Here is a 25,941-nt window from a genome sequence, read left to right on the forward strand (position 1 = left end):
AAACAGTTGGCTACGTTCATTTATTCTTTCACACGTCAACGTCCACTTTGTTGCTGTTGCCGTATTAGCGGAAAGAAACGCAGACAAAGCCAATATAAATTTCACGCACCGCGATCGATACATTCTGCCGTTTGTTTTCACGATGCATGTGCACATATGCATCGATGTTTGTTTGTGCACTGAAATATTCAATGAAACGGAGTGTACACTAGAGCCGGTAGGTAAACTAAAGGCAGTTCAGGCTAGATTGTTAATAGGCATGAGTGCCCTAAAGGGGCGCAGAATCGCCCTTCATATTTCAAATGCGGACAGATTATAGTCGTATAAATCGTAGAAGGCGAATGGTAAAGTTTCCTAAGACATATAATTAAGCTGTGGATGTTTACGCGTTTATGGGAAATTTGCGGATACGAGAACGCACAGAATGAACATAATATACAGAAATATATGAAATATTCAAAGTACAGAATCTTTTACCACGTTGAATGAATAAAATATTTCTTTGCTCAAGTTCCATCTTGTAAATTACACGTACGAAAATACAAATTTGCATATTCGGATAAATATATAATTTAAAGAAAGTGAAAGGGTATAGTAGCTGCACGTCTGGCAAAAATATTTCTGATGGGAACGTATCGTTTCCGACTGAACGTAGGTTAGACAAAATATCTGGAAACTTCAGTTGAGATGTCTAATATTGTATAAAATAATGATTTTGCTGTTATAGAACAAGTATCAGGAATGGACAATAATTTATTTTTATTTCTTTGGTTTCCCAACTTGTAGATTTTCTTCCATTTTCTCAGTGTGAAATCGCAATTACTTTATCGTGACTGAAAGAATTTTGAAGCAGCACGCACTTGTTTAGAAATATGTACTCGATTTTCCATAATATACGTAGTAACAGTCATATAAATATATTAAATTATTTTGCAGAGATAGTTTATAATGACAAACATCGTACAATGTAAAAATGTACAAAGTGATACATTACACAACATTAGAAGAAGTAAAGTAACCAGGAGGAAAAACAATTGCAGTTTGCTTAGAAATATATAATTAGTAATATCTATGAGGAGCTGATCCTTCAATTAAATTAAGTTTATTTTCATAAAAGAATTCTATTTCTTCTTCAGGTAAATATTTGTAAAAGATTTCTTTCTTTCTTAAACACACTATTACCTCTGAATTTTATTTTGTTACAAAATAAAACAATCGCAGTTTGATTAAAAATATACAATGAACGATATCCATGAAGTATTGGTTTATAAATTGCATTAAATTTATTTTCACAAAAGAATTCTCTTTTTTCTTTACATTTATACTTATAAAAAATTTCTCAAACACAGCAATTACAACGAAGTATGAAATGGTAATTTGAAATGGACATTATATAATTAAACGTTATATGTGATTATTTATCAGTATATTCTCAGATTCGCCCTCATTTTAGTAGAAACATTCACAACTTTAAATTAAATATAAAAATCTTATATGTAAGTATCTTATATTATATCGCGATTTCTCGTATTTTTAATTGAAATATCGATGCTTGGGATTGACAGTGACGTAACTTGCAAAATGTAAATTTTACTGGCAAGATTTTCTAAAATTGACGTTTTTGAGAATACTAGATACACGTTTTCTTAATTTAACTGCTAAAAGACAAAGCAAAGGAATTATTAATATACTGCTTTACATAATAAAAATAGAAACATAACGTAGGTTAGTGTAGAATTAGTAAATTTAAAATTCTCTGAATTGTGTTGCTATCAATGTCAAGTATATGACGAATAATTCTCATCGTTTTGTACTGTGAATGAAAATACTATTTTATCATTGTTCCTTGTATTTCTTTATGTTTTCCATAATTCTGCTAAGTAGTACTCATTTCCTAACGATCCATGGTACGTGTAAGTTACCCTGTTACATGTTACCTTAAGTTGTTTCATTTGTACCAATTTCTACATATATCTACATTTATTAAATTCTACGATCGAAATAAGAGCCCTTTTTTCTAACATATTTAATATATCGACAAAATTTATAATTCAAACTCGCGGAATAATCCATTAAAATAAACATGATCTCTTAGAATTCGAAAGTACGATGCTTTTGGCACAAATAGATCTACGTTCTGTTCTTATTCTGTCACGTTGCACTCAAACGTGTTACAAACGTCACTCGAATATGTTGTTTCCACAGTTGTTAAAATTTTGAACACCTTTCAAGCATAACAAAGATTAAAGTAAAGTAAATAACTATCGTAGACACAACCGCGATATGTTTGGCAAGCTTACTGTGCTTACAGCGTGAAATATCTTTATCGGTATAAATCTCGTTGCTCCGCGTTTAAAAAGTCAGGAACACACGGTGCTCGCGTCTATCGATGCGACGAAAAAAGTAAACACACGGGAATTCAGCAACACTCAGATACTTTGCTTTCGGCGACGGGTCTATGAGCGGTGTTCAAAGCGCACGCTTGTTATTTGTCCGCCTCACGGCCTTCGGTACATGTCTCGCTCGTGTTTCGTCGAATTTCTCGCGCCGGCCACGCGTACGAAATTGTCGCGTTCGCGGTTTCGCGCGCACGAAAGGTGCATCCTATCGCGAGAACTTGTTTCCTACGCCGCCAAGGCAGCGTTAAGGCACATGCAAGAATAAAGCAAAACAAAAAAAAATACAAAAAAAGAAATAAAGAAAAGAAAAAACAAGAAAAAGCAAAGAAAGAAAAAAGTAAAGAAAAATTAACAAAAAAAAAGACGGCTTGGTATCGAATCGGAAGTACAAAGTAAGCTCGACCGCCGCAGCGCCCAGAACCACTAATGTGCTCGCTCGCAGCGCGGACGGCAACTTCGAGGTGACCTTGGCCACGAAGGCCACCATCTACCATCAAGGATTGGTCGAGTGGAAGCCCCCTGCCATTTATAAGTCATCCTGCGAGATCGACGTGGAGTACTTCCCATTCGACGAGCAGACCTGTGTCCTCAAGTTCGGTTCGTGGACCTATGACGGCTTTAAGGTAAACTTGCATGGTAGCCGCTAAGTTCGTGGCAGATAGACCGGCGGATCTTCCACGACGTGGATCGACGTGGCTCGTGATGCGTCGAGGACGGTCCACCTTTGTAGCCCTTAAGACTAGATATTAGACCCGAACGATCGGCTCGTCGCGTGGATTTCCAAACTCCGCGGTGGCTCGTGTTTTCTTGTTGCCCGTTTTCGAAACGTTACACTCGATGGGAGGGGAGAGCCGAAACCCACGCTAGGAGACGGATGCTGCCAGCTTTCCTTCAACGTTCCGTGATACCTATAACAGTAGCTCCGACAGATGCGACGTGCGTTCAGAGGATAGAGAGAACGAGAATTGATGATAGCGAGGCGAATCGCAAAGAAAATGCAACAGAGATGGCACGCAGTAACAGTTGATAGCCGAGGGGGATGTTTGAACGAAGGGAGATCGAGTAGCGAGGACGCGAAATTACGCGATCCGAGCGGTCGATGCGAAGCTTTTTCGGCTCGATTCGTTAGAAAGGGTGAGAGATAGGGTGATGGTGAGGAAGAAAGAGAGAGAGAGAGAGAGAGAGAGAGAAAGAGAATGAAAGAAAGAGAGAGAGAAAGAGACAGATCATCGCGTAGCGGCAGCATCCGGTGCTCTTCAAAGAGGAGCCAATCGTGATCACGCTCGGCTCGTTTCTTCGGTGATTCCAGCGCCGACGGGAACTACGAGGTGACGCTGATGACCAAGGCCACGGTCTACTATTCGGGATTGGTCGTCTGGCAACCGCCAGCCGTATATAAATCCTCCTGCTCCATCGACGTTGAGTTCTTTCCGTACGACGTACAGACCTGTGTTTTGAAGTTAGGCTCCTGGACCTATGACGGTTTTAAGGTGCCACGCCAACAGCAACGAGCACGATCGCCAGATTGAACCTTTTTGCTCGTCATATATGATCGGTCTTCCCAGTTTCCTCCTTGGTTACACTTTCGTTTTTTATGTTCCATCAGAGAATGCCACCTTGATACCCGTAATCGTTTCTGCGATGCGCTGGTCTTGGACGTCATACGTCATATTTATATATATATTATCTATATATATTACATATATATATATATTTCAATATTGTTACTTGGTGTGGACTGCAGTGTTATTTGATTGACATTCGTCGTGATGTCGTACGGTCAGCTCGTTTTTATATATTATTCTGCGGTGTGCTCGAACGATCCTACAGGCTCGCATATCTGAACGCGATCTTTGAAAACGGCTCGCGTCGTCGTTCTTGCGAGGATCCCAGTTATCGTGACAAATTCGCACGCATCGATCTCGCTGATCCACCTACAGTGGCTCGCGAATATATTCGTACATCTACCGGCACATTTTTTTATATATTATACGCGTTACGTGAAATCTTCTGAAATTTCTGTAGCACTGCGATGAGATAAGATCGTAGTGATTATGGTAGTAAAGTTTAATTGCGATCCGAAGATGTACGTAGAACAACATTTTCTTTATGATTACGTTGCGTGCGTTGTACTACACTTTTTGAAATTTCGTTAACATCCGAATGAGATACGATTATCGTGTTTCTGATAGTAAAATTTGAAGGCAATCCGAAAATGTATATGAAAGTTACAAAACGTTTATCGTAAACGTGCAGTGGCGTTAAATGTTGTAACTTTGTATCTTATTAAGCGCGCATATTGCGTCAACATGTTATTTGACATTTTTTCCAGACGATTGAAATAGTCAAATTCTCAACATTATGTCTATAAAAGGCAATTTTACACATCCACGTATTATTTTTCTCATCGCTATTTCTTGTATCTAGAGTCTATAGTTTTATCAAATTTTCTAAACTCCAAGTACAGAACTTCGTTCATCCGAACCTCTTTGCATGAATTCGTAACTGAGCCTCTATTTTTCGAATTACGCTCGAAGGTACTGTCAACTATACGAACGCGTATTCTGAAGTCGTACACGTCGTGTGTTTTATCCAAGTTGTCATATAATTGAACACAACTTGTGTCGAAAGTGTTGCTCAATCTCAGTCATCCGAACGTCCATCTCTGTTATCGAAATTCACAGCAGCAGCTGGTCCCAACTCGTCGATTATCCAAAATATTTTATTGCCTCGATCGGTTGAGATAAACGAAGTTCTATTGTATTTAGAACGCTATGGTAGACTACGAAAAAACATTGGACAATTGCCGGGCCCCATGTTTTGCAATCTTGGTTTTTGCAAAAAAATTGCAAACAAAAATAGAAAACGTAGAAAAGTATAGCGCGAGTGAAAGGAAAAGAGGAGTTAAATAAGCCTGGACTCTTAATTAAAAAATCAAACTTTCTTATTTCTGATTTGTAACGAACGAAATTTTCATCAACATATTTGTCATATTTTTCCGATTAAAATGACACCAAACACGGTACAATTTGAAGCACATTTGCTAACTTGATAAATGACAATTAAATACATATCAATAAGTAAATACAATTCAAATTACACCGTGTTTGTTCTCATTTTAATCAGAAAGATCTCACAAATACTTCAGTAAAAGTTTGATTTAAAAAGACGTGAAAAATAAAAAAAGTTTCGCTTTTGAGTTAGTACCCACGTGACCATGCTGGGATGACTATCATGCAATTAACGAGCGCTTCTTTTCCTCCGATTATCGTACGTTGTCGTACATTGCTTGGCCCTAAATCGGTTAATATGGCGCACAATTGACTGTTCAGATACCTTGATGGTCCTTGCGAGTTGTATAACTCTTATACACATTTTCGGATATACTTCAAATCCTACCAACATAATCGCGATAATCGTAACAGTAATGGGATTTCAAGACGTTTCGAACAACACGCAGGTAAAAATTCGGATACTTTCGTGAGCCACCGTAAACGTTTTACAAGCATTTTCTTAGCGACATCTTATCGTTCGGTGTTACGTTTTTGTTAAACATTGCGGTGCTATGAAGTACTTCGTCGATATGCCGTTTCGTGTAACACCACATCTATCTTTCACCTTGTATGAATGCTTCCTACTAAGAATGTTAGTCTGATCCTCGCTTCGACGAACGACTTGAAAGAGCGATACTACGTCGCAGGTTTCAAAGGGTACCTCGATCACAAACTTTGAATCGAGGTGAAAAGAATCTGCTTCGAAGCGTATCCAAGCTGGTCAGTCGCCTTGCTCTTTGACATTTGCAGATCGATGGAAAGATGAAACGTCTAATCGCGGAGTCTCATTCTTTATTAGCATAGCTATTGAAAAGCTTAGATCGTAGGACTCTCGGTTTCTAAGCGTCACTGTACGCGATACACGCGGCAAAGATTGAACGTTTTACCGAGCATTTTTCAGACACCACACTAAATACACGGTAAAAAAAAAAAGAGATGTTTGGACAGGCCTAGTTGCTTCAATGTAGCAGGGTAAATACAGATTTATACGTAAACAGATTATTCAAAAAGTTTTCATTCCTGTGAAAGGCAAGTGGATTAAACTTATTTGAAAACTCGATTCAAACAGTCTGATTTCGTGTCTCGTTTTGCATAAGCCCTTTGATCGAGGTTTATGACATTATGGTTTATTTAGCTACTTCTGCTGTAATAAACGGCACTGAATTCAGATCGAGTTTAATAAATTTCTGTTAACTGATTATCTTTATTTCATATCGCGATAGCTGCTACACTTCCGAATAACAAGATAGCAAACTTGTGGCATCTATAATTTCCTATATCGTAGCTACATCAGCGTGAAATTTGCGAGCAGTATGTGGGCATTAACATTGCGTGGATACGTAAAGCTCGATATGCTTTCAGCAATTTCCACTTAAATGGACATTTCGTATAGACATACGAAAAGAATAAAATGAAAAGAAGATAAATTTCATACAAATGATCATACCTTACGTAGTGCTCTCGAGTTACGCTACTCTGTCATATAAATTCAAGTATTGGATTATAATAAAAATGAAATTGGAACAATTCTTGCTTCGCCAACGTTGTATTACTACCAAAATTGTAAAAGAAATTAATAGGAGTCGTAAAGTTATATATGCCGGAGATGAAATGACATCGGGGCCTTTCTTTTGGAATTTTTGTGATGAAGTTCAGTATTTCCACATACGCCCAGTGTTGTAATGTGATGAAGTTCAGTGTTTCCACATACGCCCAGTGTGATAATGTGATGAAATTCAGTGTAAGATCGAGCACAATGGTTCACATACGCTTACGGATGATCATGTGGCCCAAAGAAATTTAGAGGCAAAAGCAACACACAGTTACAGAATTTAGTTCTAACGTCATTAGTGCTATGATCATAACATCCAGTATAGTGTTTTCACATATGCCCAGTGAGGTATCAAGATATAAAAAAAATATGAGATTCATTCAGGTACGAGATCGAGAATGGTCTGTCATGTGATTATGGACTGACTGGTAATTCACAGGATGCAACTACACTTTGAATACTAATTATAACGTTACTGATTGTTGTTTTTCATTTTTACCATTGAACATTCGATCAAAGTTTTTGTTCTTGAACTGCACCCTTGGCTTGTTGGGACATTTGGTTCAATTGTAAATAAATAAATAATAAATGTCAATTGTATTGAGTCTAATGTTGAGAAAACCCAATATTTTAGTCAGGATGATTGTCAGGATGGCCGTGTTGGAGATGAAAGGACATCGGGGCCTTTCTTTTGGAATTTTTGGCAAGATCTCCAATACTTTAGTCTATATTATTATAGTTATATTTAAATAATAAAACTTAGAAGTAGTTGTTTATGATTCAATCCGATTATGTTTGCCCGACATTTCTGACAGTGGGTTTGGACTCGAGGTGACACAACTGGTCGCTGAACGTAGCCACGGCCACGGGATGGATGTTTTTACCTAACAGAGGTATGGAGTAGTTGTATAGTTCTCCTTAAAAAAAGAAATATAGTTGTAGCGGCACACGGGCTCGAGGACAAATCATCAAGCTACGTGTGGTTTTGCCTCACAAGTGCCAATATTATGGAACACACGTTGTGTTAACAATCAAACTCTGGGCAGAAACAATGTCGCCGCTACGCGGGACTGCCTAGCAACGACAGTTGGAATTTTGTTGGTATCCCCGACCAATATACAGCAAACAAACGCGATCGCAAGGAAAGGAAAGTTTTCATCAGTCTTTTATTCTTACGATCTCCTTGGAGACTTTTCCCATCGTCTTTACGAGCAGTATATACCGAGCATCACAGCAAACGTTACTTTGTGCTTCAAAAGAGTTACCCCGTTGGCGGTGGATTCGTTATTGAACCTAAGATCATTGTCATTAACATCTCGAGTGTCTAATCACCACGGTTATTTATCAAATTCTGTAAAAACCATATTTATACCAGTAAATATGATTTCTATTGTACAACAACGATGGCTAGTCCAAATGAAGATTCGTTACACGCTCCTAAACTTACTAATAACTCGACATATATATTGTGATTTACTAAAAAAAAAACAGGACTGTTTCAATCACCTGTGCCAAATTGGAAGAAATTACTCGTAAAGCTGAGGTCGATAATAATATCAAAAATATTTACCATGTGGTCTAGACGTGTAATGTAATTAAACGAACAGAACTGGGAAGCAGGTTTGCTTACGAACAAGATAACGTGTAATAACGTCTAATATTTGCGAAAGAAGGTGCGCGGTGGAGAAAAGAGCAGTGTTTACCAACGAAAGAAAATTCAATCTAGATGGCGTAGATGGATATTCGTATTGTTATCGCTGGATTGCGGATGTTCGTGCGTTTCTGGGAAATTTGAAGCTGCACAAACGAACAAATATAGAGAAATATAGAGAATATTCGAAATAAAATAATTCTCTGTAAGATGTCTATTTAATTTGAATTTACTTAAACACAGTCTGGTTTCCACGATGTTCTTAAAAAATGATGCAAAATGTCAGATGACCGATAGGAATTATGTAACTCTAATATAAGGAAGATACATTTATTTTAATGGAGACACGAATGAGGTGCATCGATTTCATCTCAAACTCGAAAGAAATAAAATTATTTTTTGTGAATCTACCATTAGATCAACACTGGCATATCATAACTACACGAGATATTTCTAAATATTTTAAAAAAGAAAAGAATCATGGAAATATGGAAAACAGAAATATAGATAATATGCAAAAGAAAGACAGTTTGAAAGTACAAGTACTTTAAGGGAATGCATAAAAGAGAAAATAGAAGATAGAAAAGAAAGGAGAAACATCTAAAGTGTTGTTTTTGTTCAGACGTATGAAATGTGCTAGTATTATTTCTTCGTATTTATTTATATTTTTCTGTTTATTCGTGTGGAAATCGCTGAAGTCATATCGAGCTAATGTAAATAAGTTTTTGCTCGTATGATGTGTAATATCATGAAGCTGATGTAATAAGTTTTACGTATTCATATGATATCTAAAATTCACGTATTGCTCGCAACTTCTACGTCACCATAATTACGATGTTATAGCTTTTCGACATACCACGTATACAAACAATAACGACGATATTATGTAAATAATAAATGTAATGTATAAATGTTTGTGAGAAATTGCAATACAGTAGATATAATACAAATAAAGTCTGCTACGAACATAGCAAAGCAATGTCAAATATTAATAGCTTGTAGGTACACGAAGAAGTAACAGAATAATCATTTCATAGCTCATAATGCGAATTATACGTGTTATAAACTTTTTGAATAATCAGTTCTAACTAGAGCTGAGCATTTCAAAGCACAGCTGTTTCATTGCGATGTCAAGAAACATGTTAATTACTGAAAATACAAATCTGAAGAAAAGAATATTAAGAGTATAAAGATAAGAATAATTAATTTCAATTCGCTAGCCAGGAATGTGTATTACCATATTATGTCATGAGAACAATGATCGAGAGCTATAACGTATATACTTCAATTTTGCCATTTTAAATATCGAATATGATTTCAAGAGTGTTCGCGGTTTACAATACACAATTAACTACAGTGACTATTATTATTCGGTTTCGTCGAAAAAAGGAAAAAGGAACAAAATTTTGCGAATTGTTTGACAAACTGTTCTTCGTACATATTTGACAGAATAAATATATACAATTTCATCGTAGAAAATTTGCACAGTAAAACACAGGTTTCCTCTTTGACTTACAATTTGCTATTAAAAATACGAGAAGGAACGCTACGAAGTTCGATGTTCTTTTCATTCGCTGGTACACCCACGCACACGCACACACACACGTACATACATACATACATATTATCTATGCATACATCGCATGAAAATGATCGAGCATGTTTCATGGAGGCATCGCTTATAAGCTAACTGTGTAGCGAAACGAAGAATTGAATGTAAAGGAATTTCGAGCAGATTTCGAGCAAACGAACGATTTCCTCGGCCCTTTCGTCGTTCTTTCCGCTGCCGGTTTATTGCCGAAACTTTATCGCGGTCCCCACGCTGCGCAATTTCTTTCAACGTTCCTTTCAAACTCGTAAAATACGAAATACGAACTCCCCACGCCGTAAATCGCACCTGGTCGCCGAAAATTCCCCCAAAGTCCAGCTTTTTCCAGCTTATCAAATTACCAAGGTTGTAGACATAGCGCAGCCATAATTAGCTCGCTATTACAGGGCACGTCAACCCTATGCGCGCGTATCCCTTGGTAAAAGCAGCGTTAGAATTAGCGCGGCAGCTCGACGCAGAAATTTCCATTTCACCGACTCTCGCTCCATGAAAAATCTCTTCCCCAACCCTTGGCCCTCTCACCCTTTCTCGTTCTTTCTCTCTCTTCCTCCTCTATTCCTTCTTTCAGACTCGCTTCATCTACATTTCGCCGAAGAATTAAGAGTCGAGATAAAGCGATCTCCACGACAAAACCATAAGAAACGTTCGATAGGGAAACGTGGCCCCCTTTACATTCGGTTTCTGGCCGCTTTGGGAGAATGGCGGACCCATTTATTACTCGCAGCGTGTAACCAACTCTCTTTTCCTGCCCAATCGCGACTGTCTCGAAAATTTATCGGACCTGTGATTATGGAACGTTCGTTGGATTTCTATATCCACTGTTCGGTTATAAAATGCCGGCATTAAATATTCACTGCGTAAATATTGATCGGATTTCCGTGGGATGGAGGGCTTTATTGAAGCATTCAGTGAAAACACGTGACATAGTACGGTCTGCATGTAACTATGGCCCTCGGACGAGAGGACAGGGAATAAGGACGGAGCATGAAATAGTATTACACATATATATACACGCACACGCACACGAGAGTTCTGTGGCGAACGACGATACAAAAATTTCGTCGACCGAAAGTATCTTAGTTTCTTTCTGTTCTTGGTTTTATGTCGTTTGTGGTAGTATAGCGGTTCGTGCGTGTATTTCTAATTGCTAGACGTCGATGTTGTTCATGAGAAATTGTATGATAGCGAAGAAATGAGCGGCGTGGAATATATTGAAATTTAGAAGAGGAGTGTGTAATATGTGAATTAGTATTTTTGCTTTAAAGGTTTGTAAGTTGCAGCTTTTATATATATATATATATTCCAATTTTGACGCTGTTTTGAATTAGTACAGTTACGACTAGAACTCGATATGTCTAGGTTTGAAGTGAATAATGGAAAATAGTTGTTTGTAATTATTGTTGTTGTTGTATTGATGAAACAGTATGCATTATGATAGGTACGTCTCGTTAGTTTCTTGTATCTGATGAAAAATGTTGTCTGTCTCTGGACATTTACGAGGGAAATGAGATTTGCGAGAGAAACGAGAAAATTAAAGGGAAAATTTATAGGACGCGCCGAAAAACATTTTCTTTTATACACAATTTATAACCGTAGCAATTAAAATGGAAATTACTGCATTGTATTGACAGTATGTTTTGTTAACATTAATATCCTACAACAGTTCTAATGAGATACAAATTTAATTATTTTAAACTTGAGCAATGACAATTTTAAAAATATCTTTAGTCATTTTATATATAGTCAGCTTTAATTATAAGCTAAATGTATTACTATCTATTTCGAAGGATTTGTAAATATCATAAGCATTTGAAGAATGAAAGCGTGTAAAATTATAAATAGTATTAACATAATATGATCCTCTTATTTTCTTACAAGTAAAACTCACTTGAATTTAAGAGAAAGATAAACTTGCCGCGATACAACAGCCCTTACTTGCATTTTCAATAAAATTAAATGAATGTTGAATAATCATATTTCATATTCAATTAATTGTTACATGATTATAAATAATTCGATATCGCATATAAAATTATCCAATTATTAGACAGAAAAATAATTAGAAACTAATTTATAAACCTTGTATCGACTTGCCAGTTTAAATTATTTTATGAATTCTTCAGAGATTTATCAAAATCACCAACAAATATAGATGATAGAGTAACATTCGAATTTCACGTGCCGGAAACTGACGCTAACGAAATGTAGATTCGCGCAATTTGCTACAGCGTGTGTTTTACAACAGACAACCGTAAAATTTTATTTAATAATGTTTGCGCATTGTCCGTGTATCATAGAAATACGATAAATTGAATGCACAATCACCACAATGCAGTTCCAATCATAAATTACGCAGCGTAGCCGGTGAACTTAACGAAAAGATTCAACATGTGTCATTTGCTCGGACAATTTGATTATATTCGAACCTAAGTGAATGGTCTATTATGCTATCACATGTTCCACCGATTCGTTACTCACCCTGCCGATCAATGGACCGGCGAACGTGTAATTAAACACCAACAAAAGCGATTGTTCAACGAAGCGTGCCGTGATTAAAGAATTTTCGCGTCGATTTTCGACGTTATCGGTTACGGGATTAACGACACGTGCACGCAGAAAGGTAGAAATTAAAATGCGAATGCGTAACGAAGCGAGTGAGTTAAATTAGATGAATTTTCATGCTCACTTATTAAGTGGTTCCAGTGCCACTTAAACATAATGCGCTACCGTGAAAGATCCTTTCATGATTAATACATCACGTCATTTCGACCCTCGTTTCGCCACACATTCAAAGCTACTTCTCATTTAAATAGATTTTATGTGATTTGAATCGCAAGAATCCATTAGAGTTTGTTTTAATAATAACGGCATAAAATATCACGTAGAGAGAAATCTATGTATATTTTTGCATATCATTTCTCTTCTATTGATCGAGGACATGTTACAGATTATACAAATTTGCATATTTATTTCAAATTTACCTATATCTGTATACGTTTGTTCTGCGTCAACGAATTTTTCTTCGTATTGCGAATTTACGCAAAGTGATAAATATTATTGCTGGATTAAAAAAAAATGAATTAAATTTGTATTTAACAAGTTAGGTTTGCGTGGAACGTCGCCTAGGTACGACGCGTTGATTTTGATTAAGCTTTGCAGATTTATAACGTCGATATTTCTTTTGTCGGTTATCGTCTACGATTTAGAAACTGAAAACTTACTTTTCTTAAAATTTCGAGAAAACATGTTTTACCGAATATCTTAGAAACTACTACAGATAGAGCAATTGTATCGATAGACGAATGTGTTTTCGAAAGACGATCGAATGTGTAAACAGATTTTCAAAAAATACATTTGTTTAAATAATAAATACATTTGGAAAATATTTATCGATTCTCACGTAAACTTGTTTGTGTAAATGCTATATATTTATACTCAACATAAGGATAAATAAGAATTTTGATTTTTTACAGATTAAAGAAAATAATTGTTTGACACAAGACGTTTCTCTATAGACAAACAAAATTAAAAAAATCAATTTAGATTGTTACTGTGAATAATAAAAATATCTAATAAGCGTATCTTCAAATATAATTCACTACGTATCTAATTGACATTTGATATCTCTTCTTATAATTAATAGTCGTCTAATCCAATATCGAAATTTGTTTGTTTAAATAATAATAACATATTTATTGCTGCTTAACAGAGGCTAGTTAAAAATTGCTTAAAAGCTTAAACTGATAAACAAATAAACAGTAACAGAATAGAACAGAAAAATATATAATTGTTAATTAACGCTACACATTAACACTTGTTAAATTCAATAATATACATTCACGTTACAAATAACATATAGCAATTTCATGAAATTTAAGCTTCTGAAATTCCTTTGGAATTTAAAAATGCTTCACCAGGTTTATTACGTATCAAACTTAAGTTTGATGATTTTAAAAAATACATTAAATCATTATAACTTCCTTTTCATTCTAAAAATGTGACTCGCGTAAGCCTTAGTGTTGTGTAATTACGATCTTTTGGCGTTAAGACCAAAGATTAAACATTTCTCGGATAGTGGTATGTGTGACATCTCTGTGTAGGTGTCAGTAGAATTAATTTCATCATAGTGTAATTAGATCCTTTAATAGAGTCAAGAGACGCAACGGAATTATGTGAGAAATATTGGCACGATATATAGCTATGCAACCTATTTAACTCGAAATTCCTGCTTTAATGAGTTTTGCTACTGCAACAATGACGTGTATGTAATTTGCCAGGTATTTGTAACACGCTTATGTGGTTAAAGGTTCAATAAAATCAGTAATACGAATATATTAAAATTTTCTTCAATACCAAGATTATTCTAAATAGCGCTACACGCTGATCAATTTCTCTCGCAGACAAGATACGAAATAATGGTATCTTCATCATGTCTTACGCCATTATTACTATTTTGCCAAACAAATTCCATCCAAATATTATATAAGATTACAAATAATTATATACGTAATTAATAATAATTAATACTATTAATATTAAAATTCTGTATCAAAATTAATCATAAAATTTCATTCGTTCCGTTGTTAAAATTTTCATGGCTTCGCAAGAATATGAAGCAGTACTGGTAATTTGTCACGCAGGAATTTTAAACAGCGGAGGCTAACTTCTCTTTTCTTCGCGATTTCGACCAACTGCGAATCTTCCAGAATTTCTTTTACGCGTTGTCTAATGAACTATAGAGGCACATTGAGCTAGAGGACAATTCAAATCATGTTGTAAGAACAAATAAACCGCGCAAGAACAATGTCGCCGCTATGGGCAATCGTCAAACAAAGACGAATTTAAATTTCCCGGTATTCCCCCGTCCAATATAAATAAACGAACGCGATCGTAAGGTAACCAGTTTTTCAGTGTCAGTTTCGAGCGATTTTAATAGCGAACAATGCACAGTCTTTAGCGAATCAGTTAGTACCGAGCGTCTTAGCGAACATTCTCTGTGTTTATCAAATATTTTAAAAATATATTTAACGGTTTCATTATCAAATAATCTCGTCATTTAAACCACACAACCAACCATCCTTCACAGAACTAATGCTTCTACCCTCTCACAAAAGTTCGAGACTCTAACTATCCTGTTTTCAAAGGTGTACGAATACTTTCCATCCGGCACCGTAAAGTACACGTTTAACACTAAAACTACCACACCATTCAAATTGATTGGTTTTACAATTTTATTTTAAAATTCCTACTTCATGTTATATTTTCCCCGCATTGATGTAATGACTTTCGCAACGATAACTAAAGGAATAATATAATGAATTTTATTTTGTTTTTTATGCATTCAAACTGAAAATAATTTCGTATGAAGGCTACTTATACCAATACCAGTAAAAATGACTGGTACTTGTCAAAGTGTAAAAGGGTGCTACAATCTATTTATCGAACCCCAATTAGCCAGTTTCCTCGTTTTGTACAACTTGTCACACGTTTTGAAAATTTGTACTGCGTATCATTCGATATAACGATATCAGCTATCAGAAAAATTCCGGATCGATCGCTAGATCGCTAGATGCTAACACTAGAAATGCCACACCGGTCAAAATGACTGGTTCTACAATTTTATAAATGTGTCAAGCCTCGTTTAGGGATCCCAGATGGATTAATAATACCAAAAATCTACTACATGGAATTGCTTCTGTAAGAAAGTAATAAATCAATAAATATAAAAATATTCTGTTATTACGTATTTTTTAAAGACCAGTCATTTTCACTGGCTTTGGTAGAAATAGCTTCGTGTTAACTATCGGTAATTCTAGTGTTAAGCAAGCGGAGTGAAAAAGTAAAAGATGCGCCCTTACGGTTAGGTGCGATTTCTCGTGTCTCTCCTGGCAGCGCGGCGCAATAAAGAGGAAATCGATATTCTGTCGGCGCGTATACCAGGGAATCCTATACACTTGTATGAGAGCGTATCTCTTCCGACCAGGCTGCCAGTCGTCGAGGCTTGAAAGTTTCGGCTACGCGTGGGAGGACACTCGAATTCGGCTTTCGCATCGAGAGTTTTCTATTAAATTTGCCGGAACAGCGTAATCCCCTGACAAAAAGCCCCTCCAACCCCCGTAGGGTCCTGCGAATAATTTCAAAGTCTGTTGTGCAGTTTATTACGAATATAATCGTTTTGTTCCGTGTACTGTTAAAGGACGATTGATTGGCCCATTAAATACACGTGTTTCTCACTGACACTGGAACGCAATTTTTCTGAATGACGAATGATAAATGAGTTTGGAATTGTTTTAATCTCAACATTCTCGTAATTCTATAATTCTAGCATTTGAAACGCTGTAAGTCGCAGAGAAGTATTGGAATTTCTAAGATACGTACGCTGTTGTTCAAAAAGTATATGGACACTTGGTTTTTTATAATAAATGTATCGAATTATGGGAACACAGGCAGAAAAACTCAAGGCGATTTTATATTGCGTTAGAACTGACATATTATGCCACGGTAAAATTTACTTTCAGAGGCCAATACGCGAGACAAGAATTGGCGTGCGAAAATGCCAAACATTAGGACGCAGTTTTGTCATTTATAGTGCTCATTAGCTTCAGCTCATTTGCTTGTCAACGTACAGATAAAATAGAGAAGGTTTCTTTAAATTAACGATAGAAATAACCCGAGCAATTTTGGCAATCAATATAATTAAAAATATGTTGACACAGATGGTGTATTTAATTTTAATATACCGTTGATAGGATTTAAAATAAACAATTAATATTTCATATGACATATATCTGTTGATTTAAAAAGGAGATGACAAATATTGCTTCTAACCCGTGTTTGCTATTGATTCGCGTTTCTTAAATAATAATGAAAATATATTTTATTAATATCCATGCGTCGTTAATATGAATCGAACAAAGTGTCCATATGATACAGTGTACATTTAACTTGCTTAGGTACATCAGTAGCTTCTTGTTAGACGCTAGGAGCCAGAAAGAGTTTTAGAAAAGATATATTTTTTGAAGAAACAATATTAAAATTTATAAGTCGTGTATTTTCCGAAACTTCAAAGTAAAAAAGAGTTTGTAATGTATAAAATGTAGCATTCCAGTCCGAAATATTTAATTTAATATTATATTTGTGTAATAAGTTTAATTGTATTTAATATACGAGTAACATTTGATACATCGCGCTGCGTTTCGTCAACTGTTTTCCAGTATTCGTTGTCGATGTCCGCTACTCTCCGAAGGGAGAATCAGCGACAGGACAATGCACGTCAAAATACAAAAAGGACGAAACGATCGACATGTCAAAAATATAACCAACGATGCAAACAGACAATGCCCTACAAACGTTAATTCCATTTTACAATTTCGTTGAAGGAGACGTGAAAACATCTGAATTTTGCGCTTCTTTAAAATAATCCGTAGGTTCAGTTCATGCGACTAATTACTTACGATAAATCATAAATCTCAGTCTAAGCTGTTGAAACAGCGTCGAACTTCTTAAGTCGTTTAAATAATTACGAATATACTGCGCATTTCCATTATGAGAAATTTAAAGATACAGAACTGCACGGGATGCGCACGGGATATGCAAATCAAATATTCCTATACTTTTAATCGTATTCGTGGCAATATGAATTTACATAGAAATCCGCGGTCTAATTATGAGTAATAATGTTATTCGATTTTTTGTTTAATAATTTCTAGGAATATAACGAAGGAAAGTAACAGAAAGAATACAGACAATGTTGATTGAAACATTTATTTAAATAAAATAGTATTTCGTTATTATTTAGAAATAGAAAGAAATAATGAAATTTGACTTTAATCATCGACCAAAGAGAAATTCTAAAGTTGATTAATAACAGAGAGCATAGAAGGATAACGACGAGAGAATACGATGAAGTTTGGACCTAAATTTTATTCGTTGTATCATCAGTTAAATGGATAAATAAACGTTTAATGTAGCGTAATATTGTTTGCTGCGCGTATGAAATAGTACAGGAACAGTAAAATTAAAAAAAATACGAGATGCGGGACTAAACGAGTAATCAACGAAGCGAGTAGCGTGCGACGGATCGTCAGGTGTGGAGGGTCGTAAAACTCCGTGTTCAACAACCAACGAATCTCGATTGGACGACGCGACGGCGCTCTTACAAAAGCGTGTAAAACTGCCGTATATTTTCTTTGCTTCTCCTCTAAAAAAGTCAACCAGCTTCGACGACCCAAACCGTTAAGATTTGCTGCCGCAGATAAAATGCGTGTCGATTTTCTTCGTAAAGCTTCGGCCGACTTGGAGCTCAATAAAATTCAGTTGATCAAGCGTTAGAAGGTTCTCTGTGAAAAATATCCCGCTAAATAAATTCACGTTAATGAAAAAGCTACATTTTTGTAAGTTTTATGAAGCAATTGCGGTTTCTTTCTTGATGGTTTTGCAGAAATGCGTTATAGGACGATGATATTTTTTGCAAATTATATATCATATTTTATATACCAAATTATGGATCTTTCTATAGATTGCACATTAGCAAGTAATGGAAAATTCAATAATATTTTTATAGACATCGTTAGACTGCGGATGTTTATGCAAATTTCGGGGAAATGAGTTATGGACCGATGATACTTTTTACAAATTATATATCCGAAGGAAGTAATGGAAAATTGATTGATATTTATTTCCTTACAGAGATTGTTAGACTGTGGACGTTTATGCAAGTTCCAATTTTCATGAACGCAACTATAGAAATGGAACTGAAATTTCAACTTTTAAATATTATGACAAGTACATTATTTTTTAAATATCTTTATATTTTTCTTATTTAACTTTCACAAAAATGCATAACATCCATAGTGTAATGATGGTAAATTCTTGTATCGTTTGTAGGACGTAGCAGAATATCAAACTCCATTCAAAGATATAAAAATTACACTTTTGCTATTTTATAACAAAAATGTTGATCCTTGCTGTTGCTCCTAATTAACCATTGCCTTTTATGTTACATTTTTATTACACTTTAATTTTATTGTTCGCTTTTGTATTTCGAATAGTACATTCCAATTGAATTTTTTTTTTTTTATCAAAATAAGTCATCGAAATATATGAAACATGCAAATGAATCATTATTACTATGCCATTAATATATCGTAAAATAATACAAATAAAATAATGTAACGTAGACTAAATAACGTATATGACACAAACTCGTTTTTTAGTAAAAACATTATTAATAATAATACGTGAAGAGAAATCAAATCTGTGAGATCAATATATCATCCGTTATATTGCATAAACACCAGCGACGATAATGTATTTATATAATATTTATAGTGGTATATTTGATACACCTGTTAAATGCGGCATTACGACCATATGTTAATTGAGAATCAAGTAATTATTGCGACTTCCACGACGATGGCGTTAATATTCACTGCGATAAATTAACTTCGAACGATAATGTAACAGAAAGCAACATTCATTACGATGGATAAATATTAGAAGAGCCATAAATGACAACCCATTTATGGATCGTTGGAAAGTTGTCGATTTTATACACGGGGAACAAATATTTACGATGTATGTCAATGGAAGTTACAGACTGCGTGTATATTGGCTCTAAGTTATTTGAAATTTCGAGGAAATACATATAATACACATAGTATAAGGCGAACTGTAATTCGCTGTTCAACCAAAGGATAAATACGATTTGAAATATACAGATCGAAATGAATATTTGAATGGAGCTGCGTTCTGGAAACAGGATTAAGATTTTGCATATTTAATTCGATTCGTTCAATTGATACTTTCCATAACAGATTTTCCTAGTGCTTACGGAAAACATTTATTTGTAATGGCTCGTTCATGGCCAGAAGTTTCACGGGAATTTTCACGTTGCAGACCGCTTTTGAAAATCACTGTTCTCTTTCAGTAATTTCATTATCAATAACGTGAAAGGGAAAATTATAGCTAATGAAAAAAAAAAAAAAAATTAAGGAGCAAAAATTGAAGTGATTCTGAGCGATGAGGCGAATCTATAGGCTCGAAGACTATTGACTGACGTTTCGATTCATTGTATTTCATGAGGCAGTCTCGTATTTCGTCATTAAAAATTCGCTAAAATGTACTTGTTGAGAGGAAACGTGACTTTCAGAAACTTGCAATTCTGCAATTACAGCGGTGACACGAATTCGAAGAATTTTCTTTCAAATAACACGTTTTGTGCTTCTTCTTGTTATTAATGCAAAGAAATACTAAAAGTCCCACTATTTTCATTCTTTTTTCATTGTACATTCTAAAATAAGTTCAATTAGTTCAATAAGTACAATTTATGCTCCGATACTAACGTTCAAATACATTTCTAACAACACCTGGCTATCCTGCAACACCAATTTTATTATAAATAATAGGACAGTTGTATTTAATCACGAAGAACAGAAAATTAAAAACCAAAGATCGAAGTTGTGAGTGATGAGGTTGTAAATCTCGACAGATTTGTGTTCAACCCATAGGCTCGAAAACTTTTGATTGATATCTTGTTTCAATGCATTTCATCAGACAACTTCATATTTCATTATCGAAAGTTCACTAAAGCACACTTACTAACAGAGAACATGGCTTTACGCGGATCTCTGTTAGAGATGGTAATTCTGGTTTGCCAAGTCAATGGACATTGCACAATGTATGCTGTTTGTAAATTGATGTTTGGACTACATTTGGCTTGATGTTTGACTGCTTTAGTAACTTTCCTAAAGGTGATTTTCCTGAAGCCTAACTCACTGATCTTCGCTGTTCTACCTTCTTATTGTTTTATTCCAAGCCTGATTAGTTTATAATGTTGTAAGTTCACGTTTTAAAGATTTACTTTTCTACATGAAGCACGACTGCTTCACTTTTTATCTTTCATGATTTATTTCTCCTGCAAGAGTAGAACGACTGTTTTTGAAAGAAATAAATGATCGCGTCTCTGACATCATAGTAGAATTAACATTAGGTTAGTATTAACTTTACTTTTTGCATATTTTTTCCAATTATTTACTTTTTGATATTCAGCTACTTCTTGACATATTTCAATTTCTTTTCAGAACGTAAATGTACCGCAAATTTACAGTTCATTGTTAAGTTCATTCGCGATTTCTTAACACTAGAACTACAGGCATTTGAGATGTAGCTATCTCCACCAAAGCCAGTGGAAATGACGGGTTTTTAAAAAATACGTAATAGTAGAATATTTTTATATTTATTGATCTATTATCATCTTGCAAAAGGAACTCCATGTTCTAAGATCATAAAAACTATATAATAACAACTTTAATAATAACAATAAGTACAATACTGAAGAATATTCAGTACCAAAACCTTTGGTAACAGGAATGTTAAAATAAATTTCCATTGGTAAATGGAAGAAGTGTAATATAATAATATAATAATAAGCGTAATGTGGCGCTGTTTGGAGCAGAGGTATGGGGCTGGAACATGGAAGAAAGACTGCATAGAATATCTACAAAGAAGATATGTGAAATGGATCTTAGGTTTAGATATGACAACACCAAATTATATATTGATAGTAGAATGCAAGCTAACAGAAATCAAAGAAAAAGCATTAAAAAGAGCAGCAATGTATGAAGGGAAAGCCTTAGAATAAAAAAAGGAACTAGTAAAGGAGTGCATAAAGGAAAGAGAGAGAAACTGGGGAAATGGCCAAGAAGGGAAAAGAGCAAGAAAGAGAAAGAGGGGACTAGAAGAGGTGAGAAATGGAGGGACACAGATGGAAGCAAAAGAAGAGCAAGAAAGGATGACAGCAGACCAAATTATAGAAGAAAGAAGAAAGAGAGAAGCAGAACAGAGGGGGAAAAGGATTAGGGATCCAAATATAACATACATTACAGAAAAGTCGCCAAAGAAGAGTTACCAAAACACTTAGAAGAGAGGATGAAGTGGAAGGACAGCAAAATATTGGTAAGATTCAGATGTGGAAACGAAACCAAAGCAAGGGAATACTGGAAAAAAGAGGGAGAAAAAAGATGCAGACTGTGTAAAAGGAAAGAAGAAGACCTGAGACATGTAATAGAAGAATGTGAAATAACAGGAGGACCAAAGGACATAGAAAAAACACTAAATAAGACTGGAGAAGGACTAACAGAACTAAAAGCAATAATAGAGAAGAGAAGGGCAATACAAGACAGGGAGGAACGACAAGAAGGAAGCACAGGAAGAAGGACAAAGCCTAAAAGTTGCAATAGTTTTTAGAGATAGAATAATGGATAAGAGGGAAGGTAGATATATAAGAAAAGCCAAAAGGCACGGACTAAGCAATAATAAATAATAATAAGCGTAATAGAATAAATAAAATACAAATATAATTTAAATTATTAGGTACAAAATTTATCGTTCATCACATCAAGTCTAATTACTTTCATATGAAATCTATCTAATCAAAAAGAAACTTATTAATCCCATCGCTATAAAAATGTACAGTTGGGGACGAAAGAAAGTTTGAAGAATAAACGATGGCAAAAGATGGAAAAATTGTAGAAAACCGAACTGTATTTGACAAAGAACAATTAAATTACGAATAGAAATTATTTATTTTCAGAATAGATGACCCATTTCAAAATGAATAATTTTTACATTGACGAAAATGGACGAGTTTCTGAATACAGTGAGAAACAAGGAAAAATTCGAAGAGTAAGACCACAGTTTTAAAAAAACAGGATTATATTTGACACGAACGATTGAATTATGAGTAGATATTACTACTCATCTGCAGAATGGATCACTGTCATCAACATTGGATAAAAATGTTCGCTATAAAATTACACAGTATAATTTGTAAACTTTCTTTTGCCACTGTATATCCTGCGTCGAAGAATTCCAAAATGTATTTTTACATTCTTTAAATATCCTTCGAAACGCTACGTTAGAAACGTCATTCTTAAATTTTCCTTAGAATTTACTATTGCTTGCGTCATCCTGTTACGATAAATGAACTTGTGCAAGTAAGTCATTGTTTCTCGATAATTAAAAAAGTAGTAAAAGACGTACGAACTTATTAATGTTCTCCAATAGTTTGCACGCTGTTGTACGCGTATGTACATTTTATCATACGCGAACACAGTGAACGCAAATGGCGATCAAATATGTACGATCTGTTTGAAATAATTGCTGGTAATTCGTGGATCTAAAGGCTAATGTATACTCGTTGGAAACCACGGCATCTATCGGCCGTATCAGCGTGAGCGCAAGGATACATGCAACCGGTAGAATCGAGTGCAAAGCGAACAAGGAAGCTTCGAAACAAGTGAGCAAGCAAAGACCGCTTGCTGCAGCAACATTTGCTCTACCCTCTAAACAGTGTAACGCGCTTATAGGATTTAACGCAAAGTGCATGACCGACGACGCGCCATAGCGATCCTATTAACGTAAGATCAGTAGTCGAGGGCACAGTTACATACTGTGGATGCTAACGCAGCTAAGTTGGCTGAAAGTTGAAAAGAATTACTAGCACGTTGCCACAATGTTCCCTTATAGACGATACGTTAAGAGGTCTTTCACCCTTGTAACCTGAAAGTGAGCAACGTTCTTTCTTCTAACATTTTTATATGGAATTTTTTTTGTTTAAAACCAGGTGATTTTTTATGGGTTTTTTAAGACTATTTTGGAATGTAAATAGTCTTGAAGTAGAAATGTAATTTTTAATCTCAGTTCTTCTCATTGTTTGTCGTATATGGTACAAGTTTTGAGATCATCTTCGACAATGTTCGCCATCGTTGGCGCACAGTATAGCATCTGTCATAGTCAGAATATAAAAGTTAAGGAATTTTCTTAAAGTTAGATGGTCTACGCTGGGATTGAACCTGTTTTTGAAAGAAGACCATGAGAAATTGGAAAGTTGCAGCGGTTGGAAGAAAAATTTACTTTTTGCACGCAGATAAATCGAGTTTACGTTCTTTGGAAAAGTATTATAAATGAGTAATTGAATAAAAAATTGCGGTCCAATCCCGGCAGAAATTTGAAGCAAAGTGAACAACCTTTGTCTGAAATTGATTAATCGACTAGCTTTTTTCAGCTATCGTGAGCACCAATTCTAGAAACTATTAAACATGGCGGCTTACAAAGTTACTAAACAATAAGAACAATTGAAATAAAAAAGAATACATTTGCATTTCAAGACTATATTTACATCTGAAAAATGTCTAGTGTTCTTATATAGAATTAACCCCATAGGAATAACCCCAAAAAAATCGAATCAAAATTCTTCTTCTTGTCGTTACACGAAAATCTCTTTTAAGAATTTGTGACATGATCGATTAAAAACTTGTTTATATTTTTATGAACATAAAGATGTCTCAGCTAAAGGAGAACGCTTGACATGACCTTCGTTTTTAACGACACGAAGAATATTTATGGCACAATTTGAATAATTTCAAAAGAGGAACACCGTGAAAGATGACAAATTCTTTTTAGTCTTTTCAAGGTCATCGGTATTTTTTATCTAGAAAGCTTGTTTTTCTTCTATTAAATCTTGTAGCGGATGAAAAAATACATGCGAATATGCCTGAAATTAGGATGGTAACGTGAGATTACCATTTATGACAGAAATGCTTAAAGTGATACAGAACTCCGTGGCTTACTAGGGTCGATGAATCAATAGAAATACTCGCGGAAGTCGAAGTATTCGTCGAGTATTTCAACGAAACAAATGATTGAAAGCAGGACAGTATTCGTGAGTGTTCGTCGTTGATCCGTAGAAAACAGCACGCAGTCATGTGCTTTCACTGAACGCAAACGAACGTCGAAATTTCTTTGAGAGAGGCTTCGATATTGCTCCGAATGCACGGAAATGTTCACGATCGGTCGCCACTGTGCGTCATTCGTTCGCGTTTCGCGTCTCTACCGGGGCAAATTTACGTTAGCGAATGTCAGTGACCCGACCGTAAACGTTTCGCGCAAGCACGTAGATAGCCGACTTAAGAGAGCAGCCAAAAAATCAATCCGTTTTACCACATCTTCCTAAAATGTTACAACTTTGTCGATTTCACATCTGAATTCGACGAGATGACAAGCAAATATCTCTTTCAAAATACACGTATGAAACAAATTTTTGAATGGAGCCACATTGAACAACTCCATGCATTGAAATGCCACGTTAGAAACGTCATCCTTAAATTGACCTCAGAATTTACTATTGCTTGTGTTATCCTGTTATGATAAATGAACCTATGGAATCATCGTTTCTTCAAAACTAAGTCACTGTTTCTCGAGAATTGAACGTTAGTCGTGTGCTTGTGCAATAAAGTCGAGAAACTGACAAAAAGTGGGATTAATCGTTTGTAGCTTCTGAGAGGATCGATCAATACGAAGGGTGAATATTTAAAGATACAGTTAATAGAGTCTTAAATGTGCACAGCTACAAATTAGGTGTGAAGAAATCTTCAAATGAAAATTCAGGATTATGTGTAGATCGAATATCTCATATTATAAATCCATAGAAACATGTGGGAACATATATCAGGCTGTCCGGAATGTATCTTTCGCAAACGTGTTTTTTACAACAGTGCACGTTCACACAAACGTGAAACCAAGTCTGTAAAAAGTCACGGTGTTTATCTCGATAAAACGAAATGGATCGTACGTAATTCGATAAAATAATATAAAGCAAAAACCGTTGTGCGTCTATT

General features: G+C 35.2%; 1 protein-coding gene across 12 annotated transcripts in view; it reads left to right on the top strand.

Moving 5' to 3' along the window:
* The window catches only part of LOC126866589 (acetylcholine receptor subunit alpha-like), a 382,525-nt gene that overhangs the window by 197,837 nt on the left and 158,747 nt on the right, over positions 1-25,941 (top strand). For 7 of the 12 annotated variants that reach the window (XM_050620376.1, XM_050620382.1, XM_050620381.1 and 4 more), the window contains one exon: positions 2,842-3,022. The exons of 2 other annotated variants lie outside the window; for them this stretch is intronic. In XM_050620376.1, the coding sequence (XP_050476333.1) occupies positions 2,842-3,022 (181 nt within the window). Of the gene's footprint in view, positions 1-2,810; positions 3,023-3,708; positions 3,890-25,941 lie in introns of all 12 variants that reach the window. 3 more of the 12 variants (XM_050620377.1, XM_050620383.1, XM_050620388.1) reach the window with 2 other exon arrangements.

The sequence above is a fragment of the Bombus huntii genome, chromosome 6 (assembly GCF_024542735.1).
Source record: "Bombus huntii isolate Logan2020A chromosome 6, iyBomHunt1.1, whole genome shotgun sequence".
Classification (NCBI taxonomy): Eukaryota; Metazoa; Arthropoda; class Insecta; order Hymenoptera; family Apidae; genus Bombus; species Bombus huntii.